At 39.5% G+C, this 20,648-nt stretch overlaps 1 protein-coding gene across 1 annotated transcript; it reads right to left on the reverse strand.

Moving 5' to 3' along the window:
- Positions 1 to 1,711: 1,711 nt before the first annotated feature.
- june (JunE proto-oncogene, AP-1 transcription factor subunit) lies at positions 1,712 to 10,401 on the reverse strand. The gene is made up of 2 exons (XM_080046171.1): positions 10,349 to 10,401; positions 1,712 to 6,177 (listed from the first exon to the last, which is right to left on the reverse strand). The coding sequence occupies exon 2, from the start codon at positions 6,034 to 6,036 to the stop codon at positions 5,023 to 5,025; it is 1,014 nt and encodes a 337-aa protein (XP_079902297.1). The 5' UTR covers positions 6,037 to 6,177; positions 10,349 to 10,401; the 3' UTR covers positions 1,712 to 5,022.
- Between the last annotated feature and the right edge of the window lie 10,247 nt (positions 10,402 to 20,648).

Below are 20,648 nucleotides of genomic sequence, written 5' to 3' on the forward strand. Positions count from 1 at the left end.
TTTAATAATAAAACGGTTGCTTTGTGTATTCTTATCTGTTGCTTCTCTTTGTTTTGGTCTCCTTCCAACTCTAGCAGTACTGTCTCTTGAAAAGCTCAGCTTTGTTCACCAGCTAACCATACAGTAATTCCATCCATTGTTAATATAGAAATAAAAGAAATTTTGATTTTATGGTTATAAAAAAAGCCCTAACCCCAGCAGCATTACGATCATCAAACTATAAGCGTTTAAAAAGCGTTTCTGTGTCTGAGGTCTGTGTGGCCTGACTGAAGGCTGTTTGGAGTGGCCTTATGTGTCTGACTGATAACAGTGTGACTGATCTAGCATTGAGGGATTACCGTAAATACTGTCATTAGCACAGCTGACTCAGTTTGGCTCAACAATAAAACAGAGATGAGTCCAACGCTTGACCTGTAGGCTCTCTGTATTTTGAATACGTCAATTCTCAGTTTGAAATCTTATCCCAATCTTTGAGCTCCTATACTGCATGCCCATGTATTTAATGGTTTATTACATATTTCCAATCAGATTTATAAAGAAGCTAAAATATCAAATGATATTATACAAATGCAAAACAAGGGCAAACTGCGCCCAGCTGGCAAACTTTGTGGGTGTGTTAGCACAGGCATATAAATAGTGGAAAACTCCTCTGTGGATACTGTAATAAAACGGGGCTGATTGCGCTATTAGCGTACCTTGGAGGATCTGGACCCTACCCTGCTTTTCTGTTCAGCAACACATTCATAATAAAGATGCCATTGAATGAACATTGTGTGTGGACTTTACATTGGTCCCTCCCCCCCCCCCCTTTACATGTCACCCATTACGCAAAATGCACTTTTTCATAGTTTTTCACAGAGGTACTTCGGGATTATGCACATAGGGCCTCATTTCCAAGTAAGCCAGTGTGTTATTTTTCATTGGAGACGTTTTCAACAAATTTCATTCAGTCCTTCTAGTTGCAGAATTCTAGCGCAAGTCAACGGTTGTGGCTAGCCTGATAATAGTACACCCAAGGCAAATCAATTATAACACCAGACTATCAATGTCTGTGTCGATAGAATAATGTTAGAAATAAAACTAACCTTGCATCTTATAAATCATTGCATTTTGAGGGACTAGTTTTTTAGCAACTAGTCAGTAACCTAGGTAATATCAGTCCGCTGCTGCCGTAGCCTAAAGTATAACACTGCTGCTGAGACACAGCAAGTCCCTCAAAATGCAACGCCATGCAAGGAACATTTCAGACAGAAACTGAAAAGAGAAGATTCATCAATGGCACTGTGAGAAATATGTAGGGTTTTTTGGACACTAGACCGTGAAAACAGTTTCTAGTAGAAACCCAAATTACAAAAATGTGACCTTTCAGGTATTCTTATTGTTGTTTATAGGATATTTGGCTGAAATGTTCAGCAATCTTTAGGTTACGTATACGTTTTTTGTGCTCCAGGGTTACTAAGCATGAAGTATGTTCACTGTCATTACACAAGTACATAATGTAGCTTCTTATGAATATATAGAAACCCTACAGGGGATCTGCAGGTTTGAGGATTTCAAGTGTCTAAACCTAAAATGGAAGTGTATGATAAAGTTTAATCAAAACTGCCCAATTATTATGTTTTACATGAAATCATGGAGGCTTCAACACTGAATTTAGATTTTGATTGTTGTATTTTACTTACATTTTTGAAGCTAATGAATATTTGTTCGGGAAAGTGTAGTTTTTACAACACATCTGGTGGAAAACTCCGTACGACTGTGAGTGTACAAACAGCAAACCAGCAGCAGGTGAATAGTTCATCACTGTTATATTGACACAAACATCTCACCAACGCAGGAAATAAACACGTCACAAAAAGATACTCAGAATAAATAAAAACAATTAGTGTTTTGGTCAAATCAAAATGGCTTTCACCCACACACACACATCATATCAAAAAAGTGAATAACAATTTTCTATACATTTTCAAAAATAGAATCATCAAAGGCATCAAACGCCTCCTTCAAGATCAAAAAAATAATTATTTGCCAGATGATAGCCATCAGTATTTTTTAAAAGTCTCTCATTGGTCAAAACAAAGCGCCTCACTTCAACTAAAACTGTTTTTTCATACTTGAATTGTAATAACTTTTAATGCCGTTTTTAAAGCAGCTGAGTTTCATATTTTCTCCCATAAAAAGAGGTTGTTTTTTTTTCCTCAAAAGCTGCATTTTACAGGATGTCACATGATACATATGTGCTGTGAGGACAGTAAAGTCAGAACAAAAAGAGGTGACATTAGGTTTGTGGTTCAAAATGTGTGAAAATGTCAATCAACACACTGCATAAACAACAACACATGTTTACTTTTATATTTAGTTCAATGATTCAGCTACTTTACTTTGATATTAAAGGCCCAATATGTCATTTTTCACCATATAAATCTAAGACTTACTAACTTGAGTTAAGTAAGAAAAGCATAAACCAAAAGTTATTGAATGCACTTTCAAAAGTCACACACGACAATATAACAGTCTGTTCTCTGATTGGCTGGCCAGTGTCTGTTAAAACCTTATCATGGACATTTGGGACACAGTAGCCTACAGTTTGACCCCTTTTCTGAATCCAACTGAAAGATATAAAATAAGTCTTCCTAATGGACCTCTGCTTGCCTATCAATGATCTTTACCTCCTCCTCAAGGATCTTAAAGGTGGAGTAAGCGATTCTGGAGAATTCTTGTCAAAATCAGTGAATATCTCCTCATGATCTGCTACCTGGCTGTTTTGGGCATGTGCTGAAAGAAATCTTGTATTAATACACAGCCCATAGGCTCTGTTGACAGACATGTCGCTAGCTATGATGCTATTAACACCAGATTTGTTTCAGCGCAAACACAGGCACATTCATTGTGAGCTGATATTCACTGAAATTAAAAAGAAAAAAATACATCTGATTGACAAATAGTTGTGACACTGCTTACAGAAAAAAGTTTGTAAACTTTTCAAGTAGAAAGAAGATGACAACAAACATTCTCAAGAATAACGGACTCCGCCTTTACGTAAGAACCATTCAAGTATCTCTTCTTGGATCTATGAAAGCCCCTCAAGGACTTCAGGAACTCCTTCAAAGACCTTTAATACACCTTAAGTTCCTGTTCAACCTTCTGAAGGACCTTGGCTACTTTCGGCTGGACCTGGAAATTCCAAAACATCTTCAAAGACTGAAGAAGCCCCTCCACGCACCTATGATATCTCTGCTAGCATCCCAGAAACCTCCTAAAGGACCCCAGGAAGGACCGGTACACCCTAGCATGGACGGCAGGATCATTTCAACAGCAACCATACAGTATACTATATATATACTGTATATAAATAGACAATCGAGAGTAAAAATTGACTGTGAAATGTGTTTTGTTTTGTTTGTATCAAAGCAGACTGTGTACAGTAGATATTTCAAAATCAACTTGCATAAGGTATTTCTGTACATGAAAACCAGTCGTTAACTGTGGGAGCCTCTTTGCAGGCAGGGGGACACAATAATAAAATCAAAGCTAGTTGTTACATTTTAAAGTCAAATTGAGAAAATGGAAGGTTAATTATGAGACATAATATTATGAATATTTTCACTCTTCAGACATTTTTCCTTTTCCCCTAGCAGAAATGGGCTTAAATCTGCATTGAAACAAACCACATAAATCGATTCATATTAAATCAAAAATATTAAATAGTATCCAATCATCATATATTTGCACCACATCGTTATGAAATGAAAATAAATGCGATATAAAAATATGAAATTTGTGTCCAATAATATTTCTGCTGCTGTAACATCAACAATTAGTCAAAAAAAACATGAACTACTGAGATGAAAATGCAGTTGAGTCAGGTGTTTCTTTTTTCAATGGTTAAAAAGTAAAAAAGAAAGATTTTTTTTTAAACAGGAATCAAAATATTGATCATTTTTGATCAATATAAAATAAATATGAGTCAGTTTTGCACGTCACTTTCCAAAGTCAAATCATATGCACGTGTCCTCGCTGGCAGATCTTAAATTCAACATATCCCTCCATCCTGATTTGCTCCAGATCCACAGAAAGTTAAAAAAATAAGTCCCCAACAACCAAAAAAAAAACAGCTGGTCAGCAAGAAAACCAGAAAGATTAAACTTACTTTTAGGCTTCTTCATTTCAGTAGAAACAGACGATTCATACTTCGAAAGAGTCACTATGATATTAGAGTTGAGCTGAGCTTCAGTTACAGACATGTAAAGAGAGTGCAGTAGATCTATCACAGTTACCATAAAGAGTTATGCTAAAAACAGCATTGTTTTCTTCTCCAGCTCTGTTGGTTTGCATATTAAAAGAAAGTAAAGGGATTGCAGTAATCACACTACAAAAGAAACTGCAGCATTTGCCATGAGTGAGGTGTTCACTGGATTTAAAAACATTTGCGTGAAATTGTCCTTTTGAAAACTCTAAATATTACCTCAGACATTACATCAGTATTTGATTACATTTTATGAGCAATATTCTCAATTCTGTAAAAAAAATTCAGACCATATTTATACAATAAATACATTTGAAAAAACGTTCCAATTTCCAGTGATTCCAGAAAGTTATTTACTGAGATGACATGGGAAAATATAATAATGTTGTCATTAAACCCTTTGTGTACTGGAAACCTTTACGTATATGTTTGCCACCTTGCATGAATGTCTTGCCTGTTCACACACTAACCCAGTGCCAGACCCTGCTTCTCTTAAAAAAAATCTGTCACCATCGCCGCTTAGAGATCTCATTGTCAAAATTCAAATTTGTCCAGATTTTAACTTTCCTCATGTTCCGCTCGCTCTCTCCCCAACTAAGCCCCGCCTCCATGTGGCTGGACGATTGACAGTTGTTTAGGGGCTTAACGAATCCCCTTAAACATCCATCTGACCTGTTGTGGCATCATTGGCACCTCGCTCTCTGACCGAAAGTGTCAGCGAAATGGGGAATAAAAGTCAACTCTTGGCCGGTGGGCCCAATTTTACACCCTTATTTTCAGCAGTTGGAGTCCTCTTTTCCGGTGCCTCCCGCTCTCCCTCCTGACTTGGCGGTAGATCCCACGGTGATCTGGCAGCCGTTTGTGACATGACTCATGACCTTTTGTTTGAGGTGGCCGACTTGTTCCCGCAGCATGGAGGCGGTGGAGGCCAGGTCAGAGTTCTGACACTTCAGGACTTTCACCTTGTCCTCCAGCCTGGAGATCCGCTCCAGCTTACGCTTGCGGCACTTGGACGCAGCTATGCGGTTGCGCAGCTTCTTGCGTTCTACTTTGATGCGCTCTTGAGTCTCCATGTCGATCGGGGAGATGGATGGTGGGGATGTGGGGCCGCCGGTTGGGTGTGGCAACTCGGGGACCGTCTGTGGAGCGTCCAGGCCTCGGCCGTGGGGCTGAGGGGCTCCGCCGTGGCCTGGAGTGCTACCGTACCCCATCTGCCCTCCAGGGTAAGCCATCGGGCCGGGGTTGTAGCTGTTGAGGTTGGTGTAGACCGGCATGTCTCCGGCAGACATCAGGTTCCTTTGGTAGGAAGCCTGTAGGGAAGCAGAAGACGAGGACGGGGACATGGGGCTGCCTCCTACCAGCTGGTTCTGCTTGTGGAGGTCGGCCAGTGCTTTGACGAAGCCGTCAGCAAATCCTTCTTGTTCATTGGTGGCCTGGTTGCGGTACATGAAAGGGTTGGTGGAGTTGGACACTGGACTCGTGGTGACCAGTCCTTGGTTGGACTGGATGATGAGATGCTCCAGGTCGGGGGATGCCAGCTTCAAAAGGTTCATGTCCGCAGAGGGCCCAGATGATGTCATCAGGGAGCTGTTGCCAGACATCCCCAGATTGTTGGGGTTCCCGCCCCTCCCACCACTACCAGGAAAGTGATGACTACCTGCCAATGACATGGCCTTCTTACTCATCAGCATCTTGTTTCCCTGGTAACGCTCGTAGTCTGCGATCTGGCTGTAGCCGGGGACAACCGGGGAGTCGTCATGGTAGAATGGAGTCTCCATCTTGGCCGTCATTGACAAAGAGGCGCCTCAGAGGAAATCTTCATAATCAGATTAGCCTGAGTATCAGAAGGGGGATTGAAAAGTTCCACTGACGTCGGCGGCTGGAGGATGAAGGCAGAACAAAGAGGAGGAGGAGAGGAAGAAGACGAGTGCCTGCAGGGAAAACAAACATTTCTGTGAGAGGAATAGGAGGATGAAGAGGATTGAAAGGATTACAGAGGTGTAAACTGAGAGGAGGTGCCGACAATACTGGTACTTCTGTGTATGTGTTTGTGCACATTTGCCTTACTGGAGAGTGGTGAACTACATGTAAATACACTAGCAGTTTTAAGCTATAGTCTGTACTTCTGTCACCCCCATCAGGAATTCTGAGTAATTACAACAACACTGTCGGTGCATCTACATGAGGTAAGTCTTTGTGGCAGCGCATGGATTTTATACCTATTGCTTTACGTCTAGGTCTTTATTTAACAACGGAAACATTTCTTTGGCTCTTCTTGGGATTTTTTCTCAACTCATGCGCTAGTGTCGGGGGGCGACACCAGTTTGTAAACCCTGCCGTACGGAGAAACACAGAGAGTTTTGTGGAGATGTCACACTGTTAGTTGGACTTAATTTTTGTTAAAGGATCATTCCTGTATTTCTTGAGTCAGGGCCATAGATAGTATATAAAATTGAACCTCAGTTATTCTAACTACATCCAATCATCCTGGCCCATGCGCGTTGCCATCTTGTCAGATTTTTACTCTGCCTCATTTCCTCTTACCGAAAAAGGGCATTGATATGACGTCGGGGGGAGGGAGATACGCCCATCTAGCTGACTATACCTTCGAGGTGAAGTGAGGGTCAGCGGGCGGCTAGCTGTCACTCAAGAGGCCACGCCCCTAATTATTTGTTTATTTTAACCTCCAATAGTTTAAAAACTAGCGTAACCAAAAAATTCACCCCGCTCAGTTTTGTCATGGAGATATGACCTAAACATACAGACGAGAATGTTTTTTTGGACCAGGCCATAAATAGGTTTAATAATGCTGTGGAAACGACTTATTTAACATGGGAGTTAATGAGAAATAGCTCTGTTAGCGGCCACTTGGTCAACTGCATTTTTTCTCACTTCCGCATTGGATGCTGGTAGAACTTGCTGTTGTTGGGGCTGGGTCAGGGCCCAGGGGTAAATCATTCTCTAACCATTCTTGTCAACTTAGCCTAGTGTTAGGGTTAGACAGCAACAGAGGGGTTGATTGAAATGGTTTGCATCAGTTGAATCACAAGAATCTTAGCTTTTACCAAACGTATGTCGCCATATCTGAGTACCAACAACAAATGACTTATGTACAAAGCATAGTTGTGTTCTTAATAGTGTAATAGTTAGGTTAGGGCGGGGTGGGGTGGGGTGGGGTGGGCTGTTGGACTGTTAACTCAATAAACATAGGCTTCTGATGCAATTGATGAAATTGTTGTCTTCACTATTTAATAATAATAATAATGGATTGGATTTATAGAGCGCTTTTCTAGGCACTCAAAGCGCTTTGCAAGGTTCCAGGCTCCATTCATTCACACACAATCATACACTACTATAGCAGCCACAGCTGCCCTGCGGCAGACTGATGGAAACGTGTCTGCCATTCAGCGCCTACGGCCCCTCCGACCACTACCTCAAACATACAGCAGTCATATACATTCACACGAGGCAAGGTGGGTGAAGTCTCTTGCCCAAGGATTCAACAACCATGACACAAGTGGCAGGGCGGGGATCGAACGGCCAACCCTTGGATCACTGGCCGACCCGCTCTACCACAATTTGCCACAAGTAAAAGAAATACAGCCTGATTTATCCAATAAATATACATAAACCACCACCTCGTGGCATTACATTTAATAGACTTTGGCTGCTACAATATGCGGTCCATATTAAGACCAGCATGAAAAAATAACCTGATGTTGCTTTATGATGTAGGCTATGGTAGAAATTTAAATTGTGAGGGATTTGCCTTTTTACTCATCTAACTGTCTGACCAATAACTGAACAGCATTTCTGTGCACGTGACTTTCGTTTACAATTTATAGTCCGTTTGTTTGAGCGTTGCATTTAAAAACGTTATAACTCCGGTGCACGCCAAAGTAGCGGACCGTTAAGTGTGAACACGACCATAGAGTTTACCATGCCAGACCTCAGCTAACCTGCATAGTCTGTGTGGGTGTGATTTGATTGCATTTGATTGACCGTGGGTCTGGAAACATGTGCAAACAAGCCTAAACAAGCCCCAACATAGAAATACATGACAGCAGCCTACAACACACACTGCAGATACAAGCAAATACAGAAATGGATTGTCACATTTATTTTTGTCTTATGTGTGTTTTCTTAAGTGACAGTGACTTGATCTCTCAGGGCCACCGTACAGACCAATATTTGACCGTTTAGAAGATCAGGTCAAGGTCGCCACAATTAGTTTTGAATGAATTGTGACCATGATGTGTGAGCAGAAAATGTTACAGTTGAAAAGTGAAAATGTAGAAGTGTGTGCCACGTCATATTGTTACTGTGTTGTTGTATACCAATTATGATATATTAAATGTGCTTTAAAATCTGTGATATACAGTATATGTGATATGATAACATTGAATGGATTTACGTGGTGCAACAGACAGTGTTTTGCTAGTTCGAACAGGAGAAACAACGCATTTTCAGCAGGTTTTTAAGAACAAAATAAATCAGACAATTAAAAAGCATTTGTACAAATCCTTCCGTGATATCCTTCAGAATAGTGCTAAGAATGCTTATGGAAAGTTGAGTTGATTTAAGTGCTTTTGAAATTGAGATTTTTTTGCTTCAGATAATAAATAAAAAAAACTTATGTTGAGATAATGGCTGTTGAAGATGGCTGTATAGGATAACCTTTTGTTTATACATGAAAGAAGACATATTATGGAAGCTATAGACAAAAAAATTGACATTGACAATAATAAAAAATATGTTTTTGTCTGCAGTGTCCCGCCTCAATGTGTGTATTTACTTGACCCTGAGAGTTCAAAGAGCTACATCACTCACCAAATGCCACATAGTCCTACTACTGAATCTAGAAACTAAAGTGAAAATGAGACTAGAGACACGTCAGGGCTTGATTCATCTCTGTCTGATCACCAGCGCATAGTCACATCCTGAGTAAACAAGGGGGACAGTCTTTGGAGTGTTTATGGAAAAGTAGAGAGTAAAAATATGGCTCATAGGTCATATTTAGGAGGGGACCTATGAGGACATTTCACCCGCCGAGCGTATGCTGAAGAAGAAACACCAGGTTGAAGTTAGTCTAATGATCACCAGCTGCATGTGAGTGGATGGACCTCAAAGTGATCATCTATCTGTACAAGTAGAAATACACCTATCCACTGTTTCTCAGTACGGTCAGATTCCGATATCTGGGTTCTGGATATCATCCGATTACCGATACTGTCCGATAATATAATAATTATACATTTCCTTTTTTTGGTGGTGATGTTATGTGTAAGGTTTAAGAAACACAAAGAATAAAAAAAAAGCCAAAAAATATACAAAAATTAAACAACATCAGAACTTAACCTTTTTAATTGCTACATTCTTTATTTATGTGTGCTATATGACATAGATGGTATTAAAATGTAGTTCATGGTTAAAATAAATTAGAAACAAAAATTCAAAACAGACTATGGTCATTTGGTAGATCGGACCGGTCCCATAGCTTACTGTAAGTATAGGCTATTTCCTGCTTTAAACTGTCCTTTTTACTCCTACACTACACTTCAGAAATATGTTTCAGTTTATTTATTTGACAGCTGGTGTCACTTTATGTGACAACATTTAAAATTGAAAAAAATTGACTTGAATTGTTGTAAATAGCCTTGAACAACCCAACAGCTGTTCTAATCACGTCTACACCCAACATTAAAACACTGCTTACATGTTGATTGAACAACAATAAGTAATCCAGCAATATAATGAAATATTTAGGCTGTATACCATTTCAGACAAGAGCTCAGTCATCATAAGAAATAAAAGTCAGGGACAGGGACATATGAATTACGCCACCGTTGTTATTGCTGTTTAAACAAATAATTCCATCATATAGGGAAACTGATCACCTGTCAGTCGGGTTACAGTGTGATATGTGCGCTATACAGTTCTAACTTCAGACCGCTGGATTCACACACGCATTTCCGAGGAACTCACGAACACTAAACACGTAAAAACTGCGGCGTTTACAACATAAGATAATTGTCGGGATGCTGATATGAATATGAACGGTACAATAATATGTAATGTTTAATAGCAAAGGTTCATACTCACAGCGAGAAGCAGAGAGAGAGAGAGCTGCTGTACGATCCCGAGAACAGACAGAGTGAGTCAGAGAGAGAGAGAGAGAGAGAGAGAGAGAGGCTCAACACACACACAAACACACACACACACGCTCACAAAAACACGTTCTCTCTCTCTCTCTCTCTCTCTCTCTCTCTCTCTCTCTCTCTCTCTCTCTCTCTCTCTCTCTCTCTCTCTCTCTCTCTCTCTCTCACACACACACACACAGACACGCGCGCACTCACACTCCGTCGACATCAGAAGTGAGTGACTGACTCACTCTGGCGTTTTCTGCTCATTATCTAATTAACACGTTTGAAATGAAGACGTTCCCTGACACAGTCATGTATCATAGGCTATAGCGTATATTTGCTTTGATTCACTTCAGACAATTTAGAACACAAACAATTCAACTCAATTAGCCAAGTCATGCTGCGTTGGTTGACGGTCCCCACTGAAGCTATGAACAAGTAGCCTGAAATATGTAGGCAATCAATGTACAAACGTGAGTACAGTACTACGGTGGCGCTGAGCATTCACCAAATAAAAAAAAGTTTCACTGCAGGATCTCGTAATTACGAGATAATATCTCGTAATTACGAGATAATATCTCGTAATTACGAGATAATATCTCGTAATTACGAGATAAGGATCTCGTAATTACGAGATAAGGATCTCGTAATTACGAGATAAAGATCTCGTAATTACGAGATAAGGATCTCGTAATTACGAGATAAGGATCGCCCTCTCATTCATCAATAACGATGTCTGTGTGTGTGTATTTGTGTGCAGACGAGGTGAACCTAGCCATAGGAAAACGTAGGCAATAGCCTTGGTTTCCGGACTACAATGGGCCCCATAATCAATAAACTTATTTTAAATATTTGTTTAGGCTACTGTTCATTCATTAATCAGCGATCGCATCGGGTAGGCTACTGAGGGACACACTTTCGGCTTTACGCCCGTGATCAGCTGCTGAGGTCCGACTGGGCTTTTCTCTCCTGAATAGTCCCAGTGACTGCATATCTGCACAAAGTTGACATGGCTATCATTGTCATGCCCTCCTTGTAGAAAGTTCTTATGTGTTTGTATGAGTCATGGATTACACCGAGTTTAACGACTGCATTTAATCAAAGCATTCAATAAAACTGCGTTCCGATACAGTAACAAACAGGAGGTAAAAGTGAACTAGCCCACCGGGCATTCTGATTGGATGAGGCAACACAGTACGGTGGCTCCGGTGGCTCATAATGAACAAACTGCATATACAAAGTGAAAGTGTGTCCCTCATTTCCCAATGCGATCGCTGATTAATGAATGAACAGTAAACAAATATTTAAAATAATTGTATTGATTATGGGGCCCATTGTAGTCCGGAAACCAAGTCCTATTGCCTACGTTTTCCTATGGCTAGGTTCACCTCGTCTGCACACAAACACACACACACACACACACACACACACACACACACACACACACACACACACACACACACACACACACACATCGTTATTGATGAATGAGAGGGTGATCCTTATCTCGTAATTACGAGATACTTATCTCGTAATTACGAGATACTTATCTCGTAATTACGAGATCCTTATCTCGTAATTACGAGATATTATCTCGTAATTACGAGATCCTGCTCTGAAACTTTTTTTTATTTGGTGAATGCTCAGCGCCACCGTACAGTACAACACTATACAATGGTTCATTTTGTCTTTAACTGTTAAACTGAACAAAGCATATAGGATGGGGAACTCTAAACTAAAACACGTGTGTAAATGGAGTGATCATTTAAGATAGCCACCAGATTGCACAATAGCAACTAGGAAAAAAAGCAATTGCAAACTTTTTTTTTTAAACTGATGTCGCCTTCTACCAAGATACTGTATTTGATCTGTTCTTTATTTTTTAACCATGAGCTGATGCTGGCTTTATATGAGAAATACCCCTTTTGAAATATGTATATTTTACACACACACACACACACACACACACACACACACACACACACACACACACACACACACACACACACACACACACACACACACACACACACACACACACACACACACACTGTTTTACAGTTTTTTTTCGATTGCTTAAGCACGATTTTGAAAACAGGGCCCGATTTCTCGAAACACTACACACAACTAGCACACCAAACACCCAAATACCAAAACACCTCAGACCCTTTGCAAAATGAAACACTCTTTTCAAAACTATACACTATTTTATAAAAAAACATATTTTGCCACCATATGAAACACACTGTCTGAACCAGTTACACACTGCTGTTGCTAACCTTAAACACTTTTAGTAATTCTACTTCTCAGTGATTTGAGTAATGTAAAAAGTACACAGAGAAAGTGCAAATATACAATAAGTTCACCAAACACTTGACAAGACCAATGCTGCAGACTGAGGAAAATATAATGTATTTCTCTCCATACACCCAAATCAGTCAACATGGAAAATCACAACAAAACATGTCTGCAGTAGTGTGCATAACACTGTTATCCCAGCAAACAACAACACACATACAATACCGTATCCAGTACAGGTTACAAATGACAGATAGTACTATAAATACATTTAAAACATCTGATAAAGGAAACAGAAAATACAGTTTAGAAAATACTAGATATTATCTCTTCGTCTGGCTGGATGTGGCCAGAGAATTTCATCCACATCCTTCCACCGCCACGCAGAGAAAAACTGGATAAGGAGAGTATGGTGGAAGGTATAGAACTGTGGACTGTGGACTGTGGATGGTGTAGAAACCAGTTCTGGACCAGAGCAGCACGGTGGAATGACACATTGTCTCAGATGACAATGTATTGCGTCTGGTGCATTTGTTTACCTGCTGTGACTATGTTGTGCAATCAGTCTAAAAATGTGAGTATGTGAGGTGTGTTGTAAGGGCTAATATTGGCATGACGGAGGAGGACCCCATCTCCTCTGTGGATTCAACCCCCTCACTCTCATCCTCACCCTCACTGTTATTCTGACTCCTTCCATTTTGGTTACTGTAAAGGCAGGTGAACTTACCTGGTGCTTTTTTATAGTGCTTCCACCTGATTGGTGTGTCTACAATAAAGCAATCATGTGCATTTGCGGGTTGTGTTTACTGACTGGCTCATATGTTTGGCATTTTGACAGTCAGTGCTTTGGAATTGCAATGAGGTGACATCATGATATACTTCTGTGTCTAATGTATTCAAGTGTGTTTAGTGTTTTGCAAATCACTGTGTGTATTGTTTTGCAAAACAGTGTGAGTCTGACTTTGTGCTTATAGTGGTGCACATATGGGCCAGTGGTTTGCTTCTTGAGTTTAAGGTTTTGATAATTGTGTAATACTTTTGATTTTAGTGTTCGCGCAATCGTAAAAAATCCCCACACAAATGACGAACAATGAACCCTGAAGTAGACGTACTAAGGTCACTTTCAAATAGATACACAAAGGAATACATATCAATATACAGTTTGCATATAACATTAATAAATAAAATGAATAAAGCGTGTATAAATACTACATATATATAGCAAGTTAACAAATCATTTGCTATCATTTACAGGACCAACCCTCCCTTCTGTATAAAATACTTTAAATGATTCAAACAATTATTCACCACTCGTGCACTGCAAACCACCAAACACACTTGTGTGTTTAGTGGTTTGCAGATCACTGTGTGTATTGTTTTGCAAAAAGTGTGAGTCCGTTGACATGGCGTTTCCATTCATGAATTAGCATTGAGCTAGCTTCTAGACTTCTTTTTTTTTTTTTTTTTTGACCTGTCGACTGACTTGGGTATGTGAAGAGGAATACATTATATATTCTTCAGTCTGCAGCATTGGTCTTGTGTAGTGTTTGATGAAATGACTGTATATTCGCACTTTCTCTGTGTACTCCCTTTACAGTACTCCAATCACTGAGGAGTAGAATTGCTTAAAGTGTTTTAGGGTAGCAACAGCAGTGTGTAACTGATTCAGACAGAATTAAGACATATGAAAAGTGTGTGTTTCATATGGTGACAAAATATGTTTTTCATAAATTAGTGTTTGGTTTCTGCAAGAGGGTTTCATTTTGCAAAAGGTCTGGAGTGTTGTGCTAATTGTGTGTGGTGTTTTTAAAAATCCCGGGCCCTGCTTTCAGAATACTGCTTAAGCAATCGAAAAAAAAACTGTGAGTGAAGGAGTAGTTTTGTCTTATAACAAGCCTGAGTACATAACGCCCATGTGTAAAATATGTTCCGAGTCTAGGGAAGAAAAATCCTTGACGTCACGGTCGAAAAAGCACAAAGGAAATGACCTCCGACCTTAGAGGCAGCTAATACTATAATAACTAGACAACAGGTGCACTGGTACGGTGTGTGTCTGTGTGCGTGGGTGTGTGTGTGTGTGTGTGTGTGTGTGTGTATGTGTGTGTGTGTGTGTGTGTATGTGTGTGTGATGACAGATGAGTGTGTTCACTTTTGTAGGGTGTAATAATTACAGGTCTTACGGTAGGTGAGAGTATGAGATTTGGAATGCAGCGTTTATTTTCTTTCCTTATAAAAGTTAGACAGTTAAACATTGATTGAATTTTTTTTTTAAATTATGGTTTTATTATGTGGGGTTTTGGACCATACTATTATTTGGCCAGGGGCAGTGACTTCCTGGATTGCAAGGCGACTTCTCAAAATGACAACAAGTTGACAAACTGACTGCATGCAGACAAGTTGTATGGTCTGACTGTCTTAGTAGCTGACCAGTGTGGCGTATACATTCTTACAAAAGATGCACACACACACACACACACACACACACACACACACACACACACACACACACACACACACACACACACACACACACACACACACACACACACACACACACACACACACACACACACACTCATGCGTTAATCAGGTTTTTAATTCAATACCTTTAATCCCACATTTTGGCTGTTTCTTTGTATTTGTATGTATTTCTATTTGCTAAGTTTGTCTAAATTGTTTGTCTTATTATTGTCTCTGTTTGTTTTTCGTTTTGACATTTTAAAATGATTGAGGTGGAGGCTTCAAACTGAAAGTGAGTAAACTGAGTTCCAGTGGAGACACAGTAGAAGGCCAGCCCCGCACATCACTGTTTGTGTCCACAGCCAAACTGACTTCACTCTGAGGTTATTTGGCAGTCGGGGGGCACACTGGATGTAATGGAAAAAAATCTCTTTCACATCTGAAAGCTATCAGCTGCCATTACATCATCTGAACCAACAGGCCTGATGACATCATACTGTGTGTGTGTGTGTGTGTGAGAGAGAGAGAGAGAGAGAGAGAGAGAGAGAGAGAGAGAGAGAGAGACTATAGAGGAGAAAAGAAAACGAGGAGGCTGAACTCTTCATATACGAAACCACTTTAAATGTGAAACGTCCACACAGAAAGTCCTCTTAATCCGCAATGTGCCAAAAACAACAACAACATATGTTCAGGTTTTTTGACTGTGACTGAACTCAGAAAAACATCATTAAGTTTCTTAATACAACAGTCATTGCTGTATGTATGGTATATACAGTATGTGGTGTATGCTACAGTAACCAACGGGGGAATAACTCAGATTTTTAACTTTAGTAACGTAAAATCTGATAAATCGCAAGGTGGTCTAAGGAAGAGCAAATAAAATAATTCAAAATTCTTTCACAAACATTTAAAACATGACTATTCTGTAACCTTTTTTCTTGCTGAAATATTTGGATCATTTAAAGGTGGGATATGCGGTTCTGGAGAAAAAACAAAGGTCATTACAGTTCCTTTGTTTGCATACAGGTTTACAGAGCCTAGGCTGTGTATTAACACCAGATTTTTTTTTGAAGTGCACTCACAGGACGGACAAGTAAGCAGAATGTGAGGAGATATTCACTGATTTGACAAAAAGTGATTTTGTAAAAAAAATCTCCAGAATCACCGACTCCACCTTTCACTTTTGTGGCTCAAAATTCATAGACAAAGTAAACATGTAATGGGCTCAAAACATATGGAGAATCCACTTGTTTCATCTTTAACCTACAGTTAATCATTCCATTTTTAAAGTCTATTATATCTTTGAGTTTCTATTGGGAAAATAACTATTTGACGGCAAAAAAACCTGGTTGAGCAACACATTCATAATCCCCTATGAGATGTAGTCTGTACAAATACTAAGACATTTAAATGGAAAAGGCACAAGAGAAGTGAGAGTACCTCGACTTTGCACTTAAATGTACTCAGCTACTTTTCAACAGTTCATTCTCAGTGCACGCTTGGAATCCCCTCATCCAATAATGAAGTGCTAGCTCCCTCTAGTGCTCACTAGAGAACATCACATCTTCAATTAAGCCTTTCCGCTCCACAAAACACTATCTGTATTTCTCAGTATGGCAGTGTTTACAAACTAATGTTCCCCCACCTCCTTGACACTGGCGCAGGAGCTCAGAAAAATTCCAAGAAGCGCCCAAGAAAAAGGTTCAGTTGTCGATTCTACTGCTAAGATAAAACCTGGACGTACAGCAGAAGGTATAAAATCCATGTGTGATCACAGTAGGCTTATCTTATAGAGATGTGCAGACAGTGTTGTTGTAACTACTCAGAATTCCTCACTGGGGCGACAGAAGTTACGCACAGTAGCTTTAAATAAATGTAGATCACAAGTGTTCAAGCAAAGGGAATCGATTGGTTAACATTATACAGTACACATACACCTGTAGCTCTCAGGGAAACACCCTGCACTCAGAATTATGAGTGAATAATTGTAGGATTTTTTCTGTCCTGTATTTCAGTATTACATTTTATATTCCACTTGTTTTCGTGGCTCTTCAGTTTTGTTATCAAATTGTTCATAGTAATCGAAAAATCTAGGGTTTATTCGTTGTCCTTTTTCATCAATTCCATATGTTTTAGTTCAGGGGTGTCCAAACTACGGCCCGCGGGCCAACTGCGGCCCGCGGCCCGCTTTTTATTGGCCCGCGGCCGATTTTAAGAATATAATGTAATATGGCCCTTTAAAAAAAAAAAAAAATTTTTTTTTTTTTTTTTGCATTTCTTAGTTAAGCCACTAGTGCAGGGGTGTCAAACACTGATTGATTGGCCTGTGGCACATTTTAAAAATATAATGTAATATGGCGCTTTTAATTTTTAAATAATTTAAATGCACTCATTATATTACAGAGAAATATGTCCCATAAAAGAAAAAGAGCCCATCCCAGAGGACCCTGCATAATATTTTATTTTAAATTAATATTATTATGGAAAATCTATGTCCTTCTCCAATAGCTTCTAATTCATCTGACACAGTGTCTCCATTTTTTTTTCATACAAAATTAATACTTAAAACTTAATTTCCCTCTCAAAGTGCACCAGATTCATGCATTTCACTTTAAAAACGTAAAAAAATCTCCCGGGGGGGCATACCCCCGGACCCCCCTAGGAGGGTCGAGACCTCGGCTGGATACTATTTTCACCCTGCTGGATATTGGATGCAAAGGCAGAAAACACTGGATGTATCATTGGCATATAAGCAAGAGGGGAAATGTGTCTGTTTAATGTGCAAGGAAAGTGTTACCGTGAAGAAGGATTACAATTTACGAAGACACTATGAAACTAAACATCAGAGCAGCTACATGTCCTGATAAATGTGTTATTTTTGCAAAGTGGCCCGGCCCTTCGTAGATTTTTCTGTATGTGGCCCTCAGTGAAAAAAGTTTGGACACCCCTGTTTTAGTTGTTCAAGTATTTTAATTTTTTTTATTTCTAAGTCAGTTCCACACCTTCCGCATGTCCCAGAAAGAGTTGAACTTTTTATTTAAAGTCTTCTACAGCGGCACCATTTTAACAACTGGATATATTGTGCATTTTCTTTGTGTACCATCCTCAGAAATGGCCTTATTGTGTCTCCTGTGAAGCTTTAACTTAAACTAAAGTCCTGTGAGTTCGTTCAACCTTTTAAGTTCCAGTTTCCCCATATTGCTCATTTCCACATACCAACAGTGTTGGGAGTAACGCGTTACAGGAAGTAATGCATTACTGTAATGCATTACGTTTTGCTGTAACGTGGTAATGTAAGGCATTACAGCAAAAAAAATGGTAATATGTAACGCGGTACATAGCTCAGAAACGCGCGTTACAATGCATTTTAAACCCGAAATTGACTGGTTTGTTGTTTTTATACAAATTGGCCAACACCGTGAGTTTCGCAGAGGAGAAAAAAAACCCACGCTAATGTTACTGCTAGAGGAGAAGAAAACTCGATTTGCTGCTACAATTGATTCCAAAGATGCGCTAGCCTACTGGCTTCCGTCTCACTGCCCAAGTTATTGAAAACTTTTGTGGTGTTTGGAGACTCTGACGTGAAAGCACGTATCACTCAAAGAGCAGCGGGGGCTGCCGCGAGCCCCTCCCCGTCAGTCTCGGAGCGAGTCCCTGCCTGCTGTCGGAGCAGAGAGGTGACACACCTCCGCGTCCAGGCTGCAAATTAATCGCGCTGTTGTTAGGTGCGAAATCGGAGATAGTGTGCCACGAAGCTATTTATGCTGAAGCGGTATTGCTGGATTTAGGAGTTATTTAGAGATATGGCAAGCAAAAAGTTGAGTAGGGAGTTGGTGTTCACTCTTTCTACGGCCCCGGTCACGGTGCGTCCATGCGCAGCAGTGGTGCAGCCATGCGACGCAGCATTATATATATTAATATTATCATATTATAATGATAATAATGATGATAATAATAATAATGAAGAATAGAAGAAAAAAGGAAATAAAAATGGTGGTGGGTAAAAAAAAAATCATAAACGCCTACTGTTTATATGAGTTTTGTGGTGTAGTTCTAGTTCTAGTTTACAACTGTTGGCTTACAACAAAGTGGACATCATTACAAATGGATGGAGGGGTGAATCTGATTAAATAAGTTCAACTCTCTTTCAAAATATCAGGTATTTCATGGAAATTACATAATAGCCTACAACATGGCCGCCACCATATGACGTCATAATATGCTAATTAGATGGGAAAATGTACTCCCCAGATAGGTCATTCTCAATATTTGTCTCATTTACACTTTGTCTCTATCTCAAACCCCTTTCAATCCAGAGCCTCCTGAAATTTAAGTGTCAAAATCTAGTATTTTTAAAAATAAAACCCGGCGCCTAAAGGGTTTGCTTTGATGCAAATTATGAAATCTTAACATAACGGCGGCAGTGATGGTGCGTAAAGGACAGCGCAGTTGGCAAGCTCTCCTCAGCACTAAAAGTGCTGCAGCAAAAAAGTCACAATAAGAGTTGATCGCTTTGTCGATCATGCCTCTGACACACACGTCGACTCCCAACATAATGAGTGGATGCTTTGAATTAGCAAAGGAGATATATATTTAGGCTACTATTGTTATTATAAAATGTCACGCAAGAGAGACGATAAACAAGCATAATGGGCTGTTATCATTTAGATTAGATGGCAAGATGATAAGGCAGATTCTTTGGAACAACTAAAAAAGGCAAAAGTTGATGATGATGTGAACAACTTGTTTGTGCTTTTAAGTCGCCAGAACGCAAGAAACAAATCTTTGAGGCTCAATTTACTTTTTCAATCTACAGTAGTAGGCTCTAGCTCTATTGATATTAATATAGGCTAAATAAATACCTAAAGATACAGTATTTCTATTATAAAATGTATTGCACCATGAGCCACAACTGTGACCATTATATTATATCCTTGTGTTAGCCTTAAGCCTAGCTCAGTCATTATGCCATACCATGTCACCTCCTGCTGTGTAATGAGCTGCATTGAACACAAGAAGATCTATTGAGAACACCAAATCCATATTTCATGTTATTTTGGTGAAAGTAATGCAAAAGTAATGTAAAAGTAGTGTAATGCCTTACAATTCAAAGACAGTAATATTGTAATGTAACTAACTACTTTGAAATGACAGTAATAAGTAATAAATACCGCATTACGCTTTTGAAGTAACTTGCCCAACACTGCATACCAAACTATTGCAAGAGTGAAACATGTCTGGCTGGACCACTGTGACTCACACTTACAAGAAAAGCCTTTACACATTTATTTCATAATCCTTACTGAACTGAAGTCACAAATAGATTTTGTTTTCCAAAGCGTGCTATCAGGGGGTTAGGGGTATAGGATTAAATACAATCATACCATCTGCTCCTTTTCAGCCATGTTGGTTAATCGATTATATGTTGTAACACGCTTTTTACTTTTCTTATTTGTGAACTTGTTTTTAACATTTTTTTTTTGTGAAGAAATATAGCTTTC

This window comes from Ammodytes marinus, assembly GCF_949987685.1.
Source record: "Ammodytes marinus genome assembly, chromosome: 18".
Lineage (NCBI taxonomy): Eukaryota > Metazoa > Chordata > Actinopteri > Uranoscopiformes > Ammodytidae > Ammodytes > Ammodytes marinus.

Bases quoted from the DNA above. Each gene is read 5' to 3' on its own strand.
- june (XM_080046171.1), bottom strand. From the start codon at position 6,036: ATGACGGCCAAGATGGAGACTCCATTCTACCATGACGACTCCCCGGTT.